This window comes from Colias eurytheme, chromosome 21, assembly GCF_061535395.1.
Source record: "Colias eurytheme isolate Ceu_HAF_F1 chromosome 21, ilColEury1 Martin Lab GWU primary, whole genome shotgun sequence".
NCBI lineage: Eukaryota > Metazoa > Arthropoda > Insecta > Lepidoptera > Pieridae > Colias > Colias eurytheme.
The window spans coordinates 746,307-764,808 of NC_143000.1; the positions used below are offsets into that span (position 1 = coordinate 746,307).

An 18,502-nucleotide genomic window follows, 5' to 3' on the forward strand; every position below is an offset into this window, starting at 1 on the left:
ACGCTGGCAGAAATCTTGTTTTAAATAAATCACAACTAGCTGGAATCGAAGCTATAAGTACAAAAGTATTTTTGTGTGCATCAGCCCTACCTGTCGGCTGTCGGGCGGCGCGACAGTGACGTCACCGGTTTATGTTTGCGTTTGTGGCTATAGTTACCGCGTTTGTTTTATTACGTTTATTAAATTAAAAGCGAAAGATATTATTACTTACGTAGGAGAATTTTCTGCTTTGTTTATTGGGAGGAGGTTTTAGTTAAGCTGCTTGCAGGAAATTATGCTTTTAATCCATACTATAACCGCGGCTGTACACACTCGTCGAGAGCCTCTCGTCGAGAGCCTCGGCCGAAAAGACTCTCGTCGAGAGCATGCCTGTACACACTCGTTCTAACATTTGAACTGAAGACTTACACGAGAATGGACGTAGAAATAGCTGCTGCTATTTGTCTTTGTGCCGTGAGCTATTATAATTTTTTAAACATTTACTATAAAAAAAAAATTCTCAAACCATGGAGAAAAAGAAGATGGTGGATGATTACTATGCACCGCAGTAGAAACAGGGAAATAAATATTAAAACTTCCTGAATAGTTAATGTATTTTATTGTATTTTTAAGGAATCAATAGAAACGCTTCTTTGTTTAGGAAGTAAAATGGAAAATCAATTGGCTGAGTTGGTGGCAGAACCTTCTGGCCAATCCATACTAATATTATAAATGCGAAAGTAACTCTGTCTGTCTGTCTGTTACTCGATCACGCCTTAACTACTGAACCAATTTGCATGAAATTTGGTATAGAGATATTTTGATACCCCAGAAAGGACATAGGATAGTTTTATCCCGGAAACCTACGGGAACGGGTTTTTCTTTGAAAACGCGGGCGAAGCCGCGGGCGGAAAGCTAGTTTAAAATAAATCCATAAAAAAGGTTCTGTTTGATAACACTCCAAAAACTGTAATTCTCGTTCATTAGACCACATAGTGAAACACGTGCGTTCATAAATAACGTCAGCGAGCAACTAACTGAACGAGTGTGTACATGCTCGCTCTCGTTTTCCTCGCGAGACTCAACGAGACCCTTTGACTCGGGCGCAAAAAACCGACCAGCGACCGAGACAGCCGAGGCGAGACACGAGAGTGCGAGACAAGACGAATGCACCATGTACATACTCGTTCTCGGCCTGTCTCGGTGTGTCTCGGCGAGTGTGTACAGCCGGCATAATATTATAAATGCGAAAGTAACTCTGTCTGTCTGTCTGTTACTCAATCACGCCTAAACTACTGAACCAATTTACATGAAATTTGGTATGGAGATATTTTGATACCCGAGAAGTTTTTGTTTCATAAAATTCAGAAACCAATCCCTACATGGTATTCGAAAATTTTTTCATTTGTTTATACTCTAATAAATTTAATGAAAACGGACATAAAAGACAAAATTTCGCATCCCGCGCTATACACCACCACATCAGAATTCAGAAACTGTTTTCATTGTACGCCATACAATTTACCTGGCTGATAGCCTAGTCGTAGCCATTCATACGTCTGAGATTAAAACCTTTGTGCTATTCTGATATTTCTGATTGAAATACTCCATGCCGTAACAATTTGTGTAAAGACGTTAACTTCGTGCGATGTTTTATACGTTTTACGAATGAGAAAACTTCAGCAGTATTCCAAAATCTAAATTATGTTCTGTGTGTTTTCCTTGTTAAAACAATGAATGAATGAAAATTCCTTATTGCAGACTAAATACAGTATTACCAACAAGAGCGATACAATTAATAACATGTACAGAGGGCGGTCTTATTTGGGCGGGCGATTTCTGCCAGTCAACCTGGATAAAAAGAGGATAGAATTTATTGTGGTGCTACATTACAATTTATTAAAACAGTGTATGATTTCTCTCTTTAATAGTAATAATTTTTCCTATCGTTTGATTTCTTTATCACATTTGATATTGTATCATAGATTTTTGTAGAGATCTGATGAAGCATCTTGTTCGTGTATTATTTACTAGCTTGCCGCCCGCGGCTTCGCCGGCTTTGTCTAAAGCCTAGTAAATTATACACCTTTCTCTTCAATCACTATCTATTACAAAAAAATCGCATCAAAACCCGATGCGTAGTTTTAAAGATCAGACAGAGATAGAGAAATCGACTTTGTTTTAAAATTAGTCACCAACACAAGTTTTCAGATGGCTCACTTTCAAATTGTTACAATGTATAACTTATAAGTATGAGAATCATATCAGGTTCACATCATTATTCCCCTTACTTCATTTTATCCCGTTTGGGGTTAGCCACGTACCCGTATTTGGACGTTTGTCGCTTATCATGTGATATTATGTGAGCACGTCTGGACAGTACCCACATAAAGATAGTTAGAAATTATATTTCATGGCTGTACATTGTACAGTCGAATATTTCATTTTAATTTAATATTTTAGATGTAATAATGGACATCATACGTGCAGACGATAGATCTGCATCAAGATTCCTTATGAATTCCAAATTATAGGTACATATTTAAAAGTTTATCTGTTTAAATCATTATTTTTAACAAAAATAGCACGTTTAACTAAGTACAATAAATGGGTAAAGTAGATAATGTAAACAGACAATTAAAAAATCTAAATTTAAATTTATTTCATTTATTTCAAATTTCATTTCATTTCATTTCATTTCAATTTAAATTTCAAATAGTAAACAGACAATAATTTTTACTTAACCTCAATTCATAAAGAAGGTATCTCTACCCATCTCTAAATTTCTACCCGCAATATTTTAAAATAAATCCAATGCTAGGATTCGACCTTTTTATATTATTCAGATAAAGTTAAGCACTGATTAACGACTGTAGGCCTCTGAACTGTCAAGCGTCTGATTAAACCCGTTGATTGCAGTACCTTTACCCAAAAAAGGTTTTACGAACTGAATCCCTGGATTTCGTATTTTTGCTTCAAACATTACCTACTCAATTTATTGCTTTTAAAAAGTAAGCTATGCTCTCTTATCAGTTTACGACCTTACTTAAGCTTTCTAGATGTTGCAATTCTTTTTGAGAAAATAAATTCGCTTTTTCTGTAAAAGTAGCGCATTTCAACTACGTTTAAAAAATAGGTTTAATATAATCTATACTAGATTATGTATGGAAAATCAGCTTCAAAACATTTAACTAGACATTTTGTCCATTTCTACGAACGTACGTAAAAAATATAATAAATCACCATGTTTTAGATCGGATATGAAATTTTCATAATTTAATTCATATTCTTTTATATTTTCCACAATATAAAGAAGATGATTATCATTCGTCTAACGTGTTGAAAAAGTCTTCATAACTCGACTTTCAATGCCTATTTATTCACACCAATGATAATAAATATAAGTAAAATAATGAACATATAAAAAAGACAATAATCTTGCATCGTTAGAGCTGTCTAGAGCGCTATATAACTTGGACCGTAAAATTATCCTGAAGTATCCACATAAAGCTTTCGTTGCTTGAAATATTTTAATGGTTTGCTAGCCATTATAGATATGAAATTATTAGAAAGATTCCTACAATTTCACACTCACATATTTAGTCATAAAAGCTATTTATTTATATGTTTTTTTTTTACTTTCTCTGCTGCTGTATATTTAAAGGTTTTTTTTTTACTTTCTCTGTTTTTTAAATGTAATATCTTTTTGTTGTACTGAACATGTTCTCTGGGAAGGAACTGTCTTCCTTAACACAGGATTTTCCTAGCTAGGAAGACAGAGCCACACTGTAATTGTACTGTACTAATTTTTGTACTCAATAAAGATATTTTTATTTATTTTATTTATTTATTTTATTTAATAAAAAAAAAACGAATTACCAATTATGAGAAAAAGGAGGAAGGAACAATCTAGGAATTTTGCTGAAGGTAAGTTTTATAATAAACTGTACCTACAAGAAAATAACAACAAAAGCTCCTGAATTCTTCATAACATCTACTTCATATTCAGAAATAACAGACATAATGCTTTCAGAAGTCCATAAGCCCACGTACACAATATCTTACTGACCTAAATAGCTAACATTAATATATATTTTTCCTTCTATATACTTACTTAATCATCTGTAGGAATTTACGAAACGAATAAAAGCATTTTTATCGCAAATTACACCAACCCTTAATGGATTAATAAGGAAAAATAGCGCAGAAATTCTTAAACTCAGCCATTTTTTACAATTTGCAAAGTTTCAGCCTTTCATAAAAGGGGTCGTACATTACCAGGGCAAGGTCCCTTTAACCCCGGCTATATCTTCTTTATAGCCTTATTTACTCGATAGCTCGATTGTGCCGGATTGAGCCACTTTCCTGAAAACACGAACCCTACGATCAAGATTTAACTTGATTTATCGTGCACTATATGTTGGAATTTCTCAAAGATTAAGAGAACTGAGAAGGAAATCTCTTCAGATAGTTTGCTATATTATTTAATGCGTAATTCGAATATTATGTACTCATTACCTAGTTAGGTATAGTTTATTTGAAGAAATATATACCACGATCGTAAGAAAAACATCCTACAGTAGGTATTTACCTAAGTAGAAACAAGAAACCCTTATACATCCATTTTGATATAAAAAGTAAAAGGGTAGAAAACGAAAAGAAAATCGAATATATCCAATTTCATTTTTTGTCACAGAAAAATATATTGAAAAAGTTTCCTAACAAAACTTATATCTTTATGATTTTCTTGTTATAAGCTTATCAGTCGTTCACAGCAGCTGCACCCTCGCTTCAGAGTGTAATGGCGCGGGATTTATGGCGGGAAACGTATCCGCCATCACACATACCGAAGATTTGCCGCGTAAATTATATGATGCTATGAAATGTTGAATCTTTTGTTCTCTTTATTTGGTAGAAAATGCTGAGTATTTTTTTATTTATACGAAATACTTATTTATACCGATGCGAATTCTCGCATGAATTCTTAATACCTTATCTATTTAAATAATTAATATTTACTTTTCTACTTACATAAAAAGTATTACGAAAGATGACAGAAAAATTACACTGTTAATGTTTTATTAATCCAATAAGTTGTTAACTCCTACAACTGTAAATTGAGCTCTATCTGTAGATAAAGTGAGCGCACTCCTCGCAGCATTTCATACAAAATATTATTGTATTTACTCCATATTTTACGATACTTCGATAATTCACTCCAAAGGCATAAAAACAATTCGCATTATTTACATCGACTGTCAAACCTCAACAAACAGCTCTCAATCTCGCAAACTAATTACGCAGGCCCGAAACAAACTACTAATAGCGATTATAAAGTTTTCATTACAAATCACTAACGAGCCAAACTTCAGCCATTATAACTTGAATAGAAGAATTATGTTCAAGTGCCTCGACGTTTTCTACGATAAAAGAAATTAAACTGCAATTTACTTGCTTACGCATAAAATGAGTATAAAAGCAATGGACTATATTTTTGGTGATTTGTATAAAAGTTTGCTGTTTGCTGATATTTATGAGATTGATAGAGTTTCGTAAACAACTTAAAGAGAAAAACAACAATTTTAATGTAATGATCCAAATTAATTATTTTGAGCGGTATTTGTATTTTGCAAATTTCTAGAAAGTGTCTAAGTAATAAGAATCGGCTAATAGAGTCGATAAAATAAAACTCCATAAAAAGGAAAACCTAAATAAAAACTGAAACCTGAACCAAATAAAACTTAAAATAAAATTGGGCTGAAATATCTAAATCAAGCAAGACATATATTATGTACTAGCGGTCCGCCCCGGCTTCGCCCGTGGTACATATTTACGTTTTCTCTACATAAGAACCATCCTCGTACTTCAAGGAATATAATAGAAAAGAATTATCGAAATCGGTTCAGCCGTTCACACGTGATGCCGTGACAACGCGAAACGGGTGCGGACCCGCCGCCTTTTTATAGCTCCCGCCGCGAAGCGCGTCGAACGCGGCAACTGATACACAAAAATAATCCTTATGGCATGTAATTCACGCGCGATGACTTATAGCGTATTTCATGTATAACTTTGGTGTTTCTACACCGATTTACATGATTCTTTTACTATAACCTGCCCAGGAGTATGAAGAATAATTGTGCCAAATTTGGTTAAAATCCGTCGTGTAGTTTTTGTTTCTATAACGAATATACAGACAGACAGACAGACAGACAGACAGACAGACAGACAAAAATTTTACTGATTGCATTTTTGGCATCAGTAGCGATCCCTTATCACCCCTTCATAGTTTTTTTTTTAATATATTTCATGTACAGAATTGGCCTCTCTACAGATTTATTATAAGTATAGATTATCAAAAGCGAGAATACAAATATCACGCTCTACTTATTCTATTATATTTAAAACATGAAATCAGTTCTTCATCCGACATCATGTCTACACAAGTTGTATTCAGATACTGGCGTCTACTCAAATGAATGGAAAAATAGTTTTTACTCAACTTTTCCCATTACGTCCTATCATCTCAATGCTTTAGTTCACAAACTAAGCAGACAGAGAGGGGACGAATTATACACAATTAGACTTGTTTCCTGCAATGCGTTTTTGTAATTTAGCAGGAACGCATTGAGTAAACCTTTTTTTAAATTAAACTTTCGAACACATCAGTGTGGTCATAAACAGATTTTTCGTTCCTTACTTACGAAATATTCAATTTTTGTTTGGTGTTGTGAAAATAGCAACTTTGGTTTTATTGCAGAAATCTGTGTTATGTATGATAGGTATAATTTGCAAAAATTATGACCATTTTCAACCACATGTTAGAACCCTCCCTAGAACTGACTTCCATTTAAGGCTGTCTATATTATTCTCTATTACTTATATTAATTACAGACCCCTGATCAGCTCAGCTGTACTGACTGCCTCTATACAAACTCTACGTCATACATAACATAGCTCCTATTATCATTTTCAACTATAATTTTATTTGCACCCAGATCAGAACAATCCTACAAACGAACAGTCGCCTCCGTATCACCCGCTGGTGCGCTATCAGTCCCCTGGTCAGCGAGTGAGGTCCGTACAGCATTACCCACTGCGCTTGGAGTCGCGGGTATACCAGCTCTTGTGATCACCAATGGGGAAGGAAAGGTGCTGACTTCGAATGGAAGGCAGCATCTCGCTGCTGATCCTGTAGGCTTGGTGAGTGTTCATATTATTCTAAAATAAATGTTGTATTTCTACTACATATGTAATCTATACTATATTTAAATTATAAAGCTTTCTTACATTATAAAGCTGAAGAGTTTGTTTGTTTGAACGCACTAATCTCAGGAACTGATGGTCCGATTTAAAAATTATTTCGGTGTCAGATAGCCCATGTTGGCTATAGGCTATATATCATCACGCTAAGACAACAGGAGCGGAGCCGGGCGGGTAAAACCGCGGAGCACAGCTAGTTGTAAAATAAATATGGTCTTTCTGCTAGATTTAATGTCAAATAAACGGTTTTTCTTTATTTATTTTTATTGGTTTGATGAATAATGATAAAAATGTTGTGTGGTTTTATGAAACCACGGTAAAAGTGAAACTGTTCGAACGGTTCCGAACACTGCTTTGTGTAGCGCATGTCGCGTGACGGTCGGCTGCCGAGTAGGTATACCTACTCGGCAGCCGCGATACACGCGACATGCGCTACACAGGTTCCAACGTGGTTATGTTATTTACAAACCTTTTGAATTTTAATTTGAGGAAGGCATCGTTACAATCCAAAACAATGTTTCGAATCCCGATCCACGTAAAAAAACCCATCATGTTAAAAATTGTATCTTTATTTATCAAAATAAAAATAAAAGCAATAGACAGTTGTCTTATAAAATGTTATACATATTTGTTATTCGCAGAACTTCCCGTGGGGTCAGCGGCCCGTGTCTGTGTTGACTGAACAAGCTCTCTTGAAGATGGCCCGTCATCCCGCTGTTGTACTGTTTATTGGTAAGAACTAAAATTTGCTGATTAAAATAAATAATAATATTTAAATATACATTGTATTTAAAAGCAATTATTCATTGATGGCTTATCTATTAACTATAGTACTACATTGAATAAACTAGAGCAATTTTTAATAAGCAATGGCGATTAAGCGATTAGCAATCTGTTGAAATTATATAAAGAAATAAAGATTGCAGGAGGAACTATGCGATTCAACTAAGACTGATTTTTTATTAACATCTCGGACGTCACAAAATGGCGGTCAATCAATCCTATTCTTAATTAAATCACATAGCACAGCAATTTCAAGCACTACTCAATCTATTTTTAAATCCTTCATCAATAGAAAGAGACTTAAAAATAAAAGCATCTAACAAACAAACTAAATAAGGGAGTAACAAATAAAACACTCATTAATAATTTTCTAATAATTCCAGATGACGAAGACGCGGAAATGGAATTCGCGGAATCAGTCCTAACACCTTCCGCGGAATCATATTACGAAGAATGCAGTATACAATACCCCGGTTTTTGCCCCTACCAAAACTCATCAGACGACGAAACTATGGACTTCGATTACTCCACAACAAAAACTTCGCGAATAAAAAAGAAATTCAAACACGTCATGTTTTTCATTGGAATAGACGGAACGGATAGCGCTGATATGATTCGTGAACATATTGGTTTAGATGACGCAGTACCGTTATTAACCGCCATTGATTTTCCCAAACAAAAATTAGTAACAATGAAATATGGCGACGAAATTACCACAGACTCTGTGCAGAATTTTGTGGATGCGTTCTTGAGCGGAAACGCTGACTTCAAACCGTTGAAGCCGTATAGTGACAAATGTTAGTGGCCGGCTTTATAAAGCGCGCCATTCAATATGTGTAAATGTATAATAATTTACCAGGCACGTATATAAAATAATATTTATTGCAATTCAATGTCAACATTACCTGTCTTACCACAAAAAACTTTAAACATGGTTTATCTTTAAGCGCGGGTTCTCTTTAATCTGGTTTTGTCGTATTTCACATAGACAACTATAATTAAAGTGACAGATCCCTGGTTTAAAGTTAGACTGTGTTTAAGTTGTTTTGTGGTAAGACTGGGTAAGACCATTTTTTAACATATAAGTTGAATTGTTTCAACTAATTTCATTTCAATTTAAATCAACGTTAGATAGTTGTAAAAACGTAACATAATATAAGTAGACTGAAAGATTTTGATACTTTATGCAACAGTTTTAAAACTAACCGCCTCCTTGGTATAATGGAACCGAATCCGAGTCCTGAGTTCGATTCTCGGTGCACACAGAAATTTTACTCCTCCCTAAAGAAAATCGATCAGTAAATGCATTTGCTCCATGCCCCACTAGGGGACATGGGACAAACTTTCGTGAATCACAAAATAAGATATTGCGTTTATTAAATCAGAAGTATAAATTTATAAAGAATAGAAAAAATTCGATGACCAATTCAGCCACTCGTGACCCGCCAGAGCGATCGAATTTATTCTATTCTTTCAGTTTTATGTGTCTAATCGCTCTGGCTGAATTGGTCAAGCATCCGCCCCGGATTGGCGCGAAAGGATGCGGGTTCGAGTCCCGCCTCGTTATCGAATTTTTTCTATTCTTTATAAATTTATATTTATAAAGCATTTGAATGTCATTAAACCAAAAATATCAAATTCAAATCAGAAGTATTTAATAAACGCAATATCTTATTTTTAAATTAAAGACGAAATCAATAAAAACCGTGTTTGTAAGAACTGACACTGACCATTTTCTTAATCTATTTTGAACTAGTCATTAGTCACCTTTTAAGGCGATAAATGAAAATAAACTGAAAATGAACGATAAGGATTAACAGGTTTTCTATTATGATACAATAATGATGCCTTTTATTAATATAATTTTGTCAATTTAATACAGTAATTTATTCATAAGTGTAGCATTTCTGTCTAGATTTTAGATTCAATAATTAGTATTTTCAAATAAGTCAGGTCTGTTGTTTTTTGTATTGGGTATATAAGTATCTATCATTTAATAGATATTTAACGGTTTTTAAGTGTTTTTGAAGTGAAACTTCTTTAAGCTCGTTAAAAAAAGTTGAAAGTAAAATTTCAAAGTCGCGTGATGGCAGCACCGTCACGTCATTGAGTAAGGCGACGATTGTGCTATCTTTGAATCTTGCCAAAGAAATTTCACTTCTGACACGTGTGCTCGGCACATACGCTCTTTTTTATTTACAACTAGCGGTCCGCCCCGGCTTCGCCCGTGGTACATATTTACGTTTTCTCTACATAATAACCATCCTCGTACTTCAAGGAATATAATTCGAAATCGGTTCAGCCGTTCTCGAGTTATGCGCTTACCAACACATTTTGCGATTCATTTTTATATATAAGATTTTATATTATTTATGTTTAAATATCTTGTTTTATTAATGTTAAAAATCAATAAATATTCTGTTACAAAAGCAACAGACCCGACCTATTTCAAGTTTTTAATGTTTGAATTTTTTCTATGTACGGACAATGAACATGTAGTGTTTTTTTACAGTTTAGAGTTGGTAGTCTGTGTAGCGATTTAGATTTATAATTTTATATCTGTGATCAGTTCATGTATTAATAATTAAAAATAATCAAATAGTGTTTTTATGAGATTAATACTAAAACGTTGTTTTATTTTACACTTCCAATTATCCCCACAACCTCTTCAAATATACAGGGTGTCCCAGCGACGGTACACTAAGCCCCAAGGAGGTTATAGTTTTTCATACGCTGAGTACGTAAAAAATACTTATAAAATTCCAGACGAATTTTTTTGACAAATAGATGAATTCTTAAAACTCTATATGTACACCCCTTTAGAGCGTATACGCACTATGCGGGTAGCCGCATTGCGGGTAGCCGTCCGGCTGACCGCAAGCACAATTATGTACGTAATATTCATGCGATGCGGCTACCGCAGACCGCACAGTACATAATTGTGTATACGCTCTAACAAGCACCCCGCTCAACTTTGCCACCCGCACGTGAGCTATCGTTTAAGAATATGTTTTCATAGACAAAATGCTCATATTAGCGAAGCGGTATATGCCGATACGATATGCTAGAGATGATAACATAAACATGGATTTTAAGGAAAAATTAAGCAAAAAATTTTTGGCGTAATTTTGTTGTTTTAGTATTTTTTAAGTGATCAGTGTATACAAAACTTTAGGTACCTTCGGGCTTAGTATACCAATAGTGGGACACCCTGTATATAATTATTTTATACATCAAGTACCGCATATAGACAAAATATTATAAAAAAAGACGTGTGGCACTCGGGGACTGCCGCGGTAAAGCTATTGCATGCTATGCCTTCAAGCCACACCTCCGTGTCCGTCGGGAGCGTGAGGATTTTTCGTTACGGAATTTCTCGATTCGGTCCCCGCGCTCAAGGCCCGCGATAGAAGCTATGCAATATCTTAAAAATAAGAAGTAATACCTAACTGTTTTCTTCTAATAATTTTTCGATAAATTTAACTTTTAATTCAGCATAAGTTTAAAACACAAAATTTACATCTGTGCTAAAGCACGCACGGACTTGCTGTATTCTATAAACTAGCTATAAAATAAATTTATACGTTCATTTATTCGAGCAACTGTAATTCAATATAATTTTTATAACTACATATTATGGCATTATAAATTTATTTATAAATCTATAAAGCACAGAAAAAATTCTCTCACGCAGCGGGACTCGAACCCGCATCCTTGCATGCCAATCCGGGGCGATGCTTACAGCTTGACCAATTCAGCCACTCGTGACCCGCCGGAGCGATCGAATTCATTATATTCTTTCAGTTTTATACATATATGGGACATGCCGCGCGCCTTCCGCGCGCTATCTAGGTCACGAGTGGCTGAATTGGTCAAGCATCCGCCCCGGATTGGCGTGAAAGGTTCGAGTCCCGCCTCGTGATCGAATTTTTTCTATTCTCTATAAATTTATATTTAAGCATTTGAATGCCATAAAACCAAAAATATCAAATTCAACTATTGTATTATACCGCTAATATTAACTAAAAATTTTTATGTTCAGCGTTCTATACTATTAGATAAATAGGTAAATACATGTGCGACGTGCGTATTGCTTACTAAATTTAAACTACTAAGTTAATGCTTGTTACTAGCATAATTTTTTGCCACTGCACTAGTTGTGCAGTGGAAAAAAATTATCATTCCATTGTTTTAGATCGCAAATCGTGTATGAGAAACACTTTTTAAAAATCTGACAATTTATTTAATTAATGTTTTAAATCAAAAAAATAAGCATTTTATTCATTTCAATTTGATTGTGTGTGCAAAACCTAATGACAATATATAGTCTGTGGAAAACGCTTCAATAATCTTTGTTTTTAATTTTTAATCTGTGGAATACCGCTTTTGGCTTTCTTGACTCAACCGACGCCATTATTGTGAAACAAAATTTTTATTCGTTATTTCACGTGCTAAAAGCTAGTACTGATTTCTGTTGATTTTGATTTACATCATAAAAACAACAAACATGGCAGACAACGACGATCTTCTCGACTACGAAGACGAAGAGCAGGCAGATCAGCAGACCGCTGACGGAGCAACCGAAGCGGCGCCAAAAAAAGAGGTTAAGGGATCCTATGTATCTATTCACAGTTCCGGCTTCAGAGATTTTCTGCTCAAACCCGAGATTTTACGAGCTATAGTCGATTGTGGTTTCGAGCATCCGTCTGAAGTACAACACGAATGTATACCACAAGCGGTACTGGGTATGGATATCTTGTGCCAAGCTAAGTCGGGTATGGGAAAAACAGCTGTATTTGTATTAGCAACGTTGCAACAGCTCGAGCCTTCTGAGAACCACGTCTACGTTCTAGTCATGTGTCACACCAGAGAGTTGGCCTTCCAAATCAGCAAGGAGTACGAGCGGTTCTCGAAGTACATGGCCGGAGTTAAAGTGTCAGTATTCTTTGGAGGTATGCCGATTCAGAAGGATGAAGAGGTTCTCAAGACTGCGTGTCCACACATCGTCGTCGGTACTCCTGGGCGTATTCTAGCGTTAGTTAATAGCAAGAAGCTGAATTTGAAGCATTTGAAACATTTCATTCTTGATGAATGTGATAAAATGTTGGAATCTCTGGACATGAGACGAGATGTACAGGAAATATTTAGAAATACACCCCATGGAAAGCAAGTAATGATGTTCTCGGCCACACTGAGCAAGGAAATTCGACCGGTATGCAAGAAATTCATGCAAGACCCAATGGAAGTGTATGTAGACGATGAAGCCAAGCTGACATTGCACGGATTGCAACAACATTATCTTAAGTTGAAGGAAAACGAGAAGAATAAGAAACTGTTTGAATTACTAGATATACTAGAGTTTAATCAAGTTGTAATATTTGTGAAGTCAGTACAAAGATGCATTGCATTAGCTCAATTGCTCACGGACCAGAACTTCCCTGCCATTGGAATTCACCGCAATATGTCTCAAGATGAACGTCTGTCCCGCTACCAGCAGTTCAAAGATTTCCAGAAGAGAATATTAGTCGCTACAAACTTGTTTGGACGAGGAATGGATATTGAACGAGTCAACATTGTCTTCAATTATGATATGCCAGAAGATTCGGACACCTACCTGCACAGAGTGGCCCGCGCGGGTCGTTTTGGTACCAAAGGCCTAGCCATCACCATGGTATCTGATGAAGGTGACGCCAAGATCCTCAATGAAGTCCAAGATCGTTTCGACGTCAACATAACTGAGTTACCGGAGGTCGTAGAGTTGTCTACTTACATTGAAGGGCGATAGATATCCATTCCGTTTGACCTGGTTACTTACTAAGCTGTTCAATTAATTTTGTTACTAAGTAATTGTAAGATTAGTTTATAAAAACATTAAATTGTGTAATTTAATGTATAACCGTATGAAAGGCGCAGTCCGATTGAAAAGTAAATTAGAATTAAGTAATGATTAAAGTGACATTTGGTATTGTATTTCATGGTTTTCTTTATCACCCTCTAAAAGTGCTTTTAATTAATATTAAAGTCTACTATGAAAAATATACATAGTACCAAAAATTGAAAAAAAAAATCTTTAATTATCAATAATATGTAAACAAGAGTATCAGAACATGATTACTTAATTTAGTTTTATTTAATTTCAATAAAAATTAATGATTAAACAAAATTTAAAATGATAAGGAGACTAAAGATAGTCATACTGTAACTAGTTTTCCATTCTCTGTAAAATATATCCTCTGGAAAGGTTCATATTCATATTTTAATTTCAAAGCTTTAAAAAAAGCAAAGTAGAAAAGAACATAAATAAAAAACACGATTAAAATATTCTCCTTTATTAACAAAAAAACATACAAAATGCTTATTACTTAAAATCTCCTATATTTCTTGTGAGTAAAAGTTTTTTCATGTGTAAGTCTAGTGATCATATCGAGAGCCCATTTAGGCTGGTCTCCAGGCACCATGTGTCCTGCATCTCTAACCATAATTTCTACCAACTTGCCTCCTTGCTTCACATAACCAGCCAATTCATTGTCTACTAACCAGTGATACCTTTTAGCAGACCTATATTCGTCTGCTCCAGTAAAATTGAGATTTCTCAAGTAATTAAGGGTTAAAGGATAGGCAACGATAATATCAATCTGTCCATTGTAAACAAGAACATAGTAGTGATCTAGCAGTTCTGATATCCATGGAGCCACAGATTGCATCACATCTTGTTTTAAATGATTCTCAACTTCTTTACCATCATTGAATTTAAGATTACCAACATGTATTGCCTTTCTGACTGCAGATTTCTGAATCATCGGCCCAAAATCTTCCTTCACAAAGTAATCTTTTGTGTGCAGGAAGTTGAAATAAAATTCGAATCCTGTCATGTTGTAAAATATGCTTTTCCCTTCAATTAGATCACCATTTAATAATGTGTCAAAGGCCTCAAAAGCAGGAATCCATTGTTTCTGCTTAATTAAATCGGTAACTTTATTTTCATATTCTTCAAACACCTTTACCTGATTCCAATCTATCAATCCAATTTGATACAAATATGGACTATACAGAACCTGATGTTCAGGGTCACTCAAGCCATTACCAATAGCTAAAGCTTTTAAATTAATCTTTATTTTAGCTGAAGGATTTTTCTTATGGATTGTGTAAGCCAATGCTGGTACATATTTTCCAGCATAAGACTCGCCGGTTATAAAGAACTTATTCTTCTGAAGTTCTGGAAATAGTTGGAAAAATTGAATAAGCGTCGAATATAAATCTTCACCGACTTGTGTTTGATTCGTGCAGTAGCCTTTGGGATTCTTCACGAAACTAAAACCTGTGCCGACAGGATTATCGATATAAATAACATGGTGGCCCAGCGCCCAGTTATATTTACGCTTTTCGAATTTACCGTCTCTCACTCTAATAGGGCCATTTTCTGTGAAGAGACCGAAAAGAGACGTTGCCCCGGGACCACCTTGTAACCACACAATAATAGGTGCGTCTTGGTTCTTTGGTACCATTGCTGGGAAGTACCAGAAAAATTGATTTGATCCATATTCTTTATTGACCGTAAAAAATCCAGAATAACTTTTCACACCTAAGGTTTCAGTAAAAGATACTCTAGCAAGTCGCCGGCCTTCAGTTATATTACCGCTCTCTACATAAGGCGTTAGAAATAAAGGAGTTCCTGCATCTCCGCCATCTGGTTCACCAATATTTAGTTTAGGATATCGATGAATAAAACACTGAACTGTTACAAATATTTGCAAAAGAAATAAAATCCACAAAGAAGACATGATATCCGTGCGTGATGTGGCACGCACCGTAACTCATTAAAAACAACTGCCCACAATTATCATTTAACGGCAGCACATTTAAATAGCCGGCTTCAGTAATCAATATTATCATACATTCCGCGACCGCATAGCAAAGGTTAGGAATTAATGTAAACAATGTTAGATGTGAATACAAAAATCAATAACCATATTGGACTTTAAAAATTTAAACATAAAAAACATTTTGCATCGACCCCATTGTATAAAAAATTATTGTATCCATGTAGCCGTATAGGTATGTATTTAATTAATTAATTCACATTTCATTCATTCTAAAAAAAAGTGAATAGAATATGCGCGCGCTTAACATTCTTGGAAATTGCAGGTGTTATCACCTGCAATTTAAATCATCTAAATGTTAATCATTGTTAATATTTAGGAAGAATAATATTATATTTTATAACATAATATTTTATCGATTTCACGATTCACTCAGACGTAAGGTCATTCAACTTCCTATTATTATTCTATTTTTCAATTTTTCCGTATGATTGCTGAAATAAAAATACTAGGCGCTGATTGGACAATAGTCTTTTACAGCTGTTTCTTGATGACTGATGTTTTGACGTTTACTTCTTTGGTTTACTTCGTAATCGTAATTTGTAAATACAGTAATTATTTGCTCTTTCTTGAAAAAATGCATTGAAGTTTTCTCATATAAACAATTCTAAAGAAAATTTATTGAAAATGATAACGAATATTAAGATAATCCTTGTGACTTGTATATCTGTTTTACATCAACTTTATGCAGTAAAAGGTTCATTGTTTCCTTTTGTTTATCCACGTATCAATCTTGAAGCAAAATATAATGAAATTTCAGGTGATCCATTAATACTTACACCATACCTAGAGAAACGCGAAATAAATTTAGCTCGGAATCTCTCTCGTGTCAGTTTTACTGAGAAAATTGGGTTTTCTAGTTATGCCGGTTTCTTCACAGTAGATAAAAAATATGATTCAAATCTATATTTTTGGTATTTTCCTGCATTCAATAAGAATAAGGCTGCTCCTGTTGTTTTGTGGCTCCAAGGAGGTCCAGGTGGGAGCTCGCTGTTCGGTTTATTCACTGAAAATGGACCATTGATAGCAAAGAAAAATGGTTTCGCAGTAAGAAAATATCATTGGGCTATCGAAAACAATCTCATATTTATTGATAATCCAGTGGGGACTGGATTTAGTTTCACAAAGGATAAGGATGGATACTGCAAAGATGAAACATGCATTGGGAAAGGACTGTACTCATGTTTGCAGCAATTTTTCACATTGTTTCCTAACTTGCGAAACAATGATTTTTACATCACCGGCGAATCATACGCTGGAAAGTACATACCAGCCTTGGGAATGCAAATTCACAATCAGAATATGATTTCTAAAAACAAAATAAATTTAAAAGGCATGGCGTTAGGGAATGCTTATTGTGATCCAATAAATCAACTGGATTATGGAGATTATTTATACCAGCATGGTTTAATAGACTTCAATCAACAGAAATTGTTTTTGAAAATGCAAGCAGAGATCACAAATGAATTGAAACAACAAAATTGGGTAGAAGCTGGTATACTTATGGACAGACTTATGGATGGTGATCTCACAAACTTCTCATATTTTAAAAACTACACAGGTTTTAGTAATTACTACAATTTCTTGGAGGACAAAGATCTAACAGATACATCTGTGTTTATAAAACTTTTGAATAATGATAAAATAAGGAATAGTGTGCATGTTGGCGGGTTACCATTTAATGATGGTAGAGACGTTCAAATAAATTTAAGTGCTGATATACTACAGTCAGTGGCCCCTTATGTGTCAGAATTGTTATCTCATTATCGATTAATGTTTTATAACGGACAGTTAGATATTATCGTAGCATATCCTTTAACAGAGAACTTTCTCCGCAACTTAAATTTTTCGTCTGCTGAAGAATATAAGGTTGCACAACGTAAAATATGGAGACTCGGTGATAATATTGCGGGATATTATAAGAAAGCTGGTAATTTGACTGAAGTTTTGGTTCGGAATGCTGGCCACATGGTACCGCATGATCAGCCTAAGTGGGCTTTTGATCTCATACACAGATTTATATCGAATAAACTGTAAAATATTTTGTTGATATTTACTTAACTGATCGATCAATATTATGAAATTATTTTTTTATTTCTGATATTATTTTTGGGTTGCGGGAAATAAAACCTTTAACACACAATTTGTTATGGTCCGGGAGCCAGCAGCAGATTTTATGACCAAGTTCCTCTCAAGCGGTAATTAGTAAAATGCATCAAAGTATAGTATTATGAAGCCTCGTGAACGTCAGCTGGAGCTCGGTTGGGGGGAAGAGCGGTTGTAGCCTCCCGTATCAGCTGACGGTTTTTCCACTAAGATACAGCCAGCTGACATATATATTTATCCACAGTTACATATAAGGTATCATCAGGTAAATTTTTGTTTGAGAGGAAATAACGGAAAATAAATTTTTCTTTAAATTTAACTTTCATGTTCGAGACACCAGCTGACGTATAATACACCATGTTGTAACCAGCTGACTATTTTTTTTCGTTGAGATATTGGGTTAGCTACAATTTGACAAATTTTTAGCTGAGAGGAAATGAATGAATGAATGTATTTTTTTTCCTATGTGCGTGGGAGGCACCCCCCCAACCGAG

At 34.8% G+C, this 18,502-nt stretch overlaps 3 protein-coding genes and 1 pseudogene across 3 annotated transcripts in view; 3 read left to right on the top strand and 1 right to left on the bottom strand.

The window, feature by feature from the left end:
• The window catches only part of LOC149898862 (nucleoredoxin-like), a 35,208-nt gene extending 26,145 nt beyond the window's left edge, over window positions 1–9,063 (top strand). Inside the window, exons 4-6 of the mRNA XM_090114442.1 lie at window positions 6,975–7,179; window positions 7,881–7,971; window positions 8,406–9,063. Of these exons, the coding sequence (XP_089970568.1) occupies window positions 6,975–7,179; window positions 7,881–7,971; window positions 8,406–8,824 (715 nt within the window). The 3' untranslated portion in view covers window positions 8,825–9,063. The remainder of the gene's footprint in view (window positions 1–6,974; window positions 7,180–7,880; window positions 7,972–8,405) is intronic.
• Window positions 9,064–12,400: 3,337 nt separating this feature from the next.
• Hel25E (ATP-dependent RNA helicase 25E) lies at window positions 12,401–13,992 on the top strand. Its single transcript, XM_090114489.1, has one exon. The coding sequence runs from the start codon at window positions 12,530–12,532 to the stop codon at window positions 13,805–13,807; it is 1,278 nt and encodes a 425-aa protein (XP_089970615.1). The 5' UTR covers window positions 12,401–12,529; the 3' UTR covers window positions 13,808–13,992.
• Window positions 13,993–14,335: 343 nt separating this feature from the next.
• On the bottom strand, window positions 14,336–16,140 carry LOC149898864 (venom serine carboxypeptidase-like). The gene has a single exon (XM_090114771.1). It carries the CDS (start codon window positions 15,801–15,803, stop codon window positions 14,385–14,387), a length of 1,419 nt encoding a protein of 472 aa, XP_089970897.1. The 5' UTR covers window positions 15,804–16,140; the 3' UTR covers window positions 14,336–14,384.
• Window positions 16,141–16,391: 251 nt separating this feature from the next.
• Window positions 16,392–18,045, top strand: LOC149898865 (venom serine carboxypeptidase pseudogene; annotated as a pseudogene).
• Window positions 18,046–18,502: the final 457 nt, after the last annotated feature.

Excerpts from the sequence above, each read along its gene's own strand:
- Hel25E (XM_090114489.1), top strand. The coding sequence starts at position 12,530 with ATGGCAGACAACGACGATCTTCTCGACTACGAAGACGAAGAGCAGGCA.
- LOC149898864 (XM_090114771.1), bottom strand. The coding sequence starts at position 15,803 with ATGTCTTCTTTGTGGATTTTATTTCTTTTGCAAATATTTGTAACAGTT.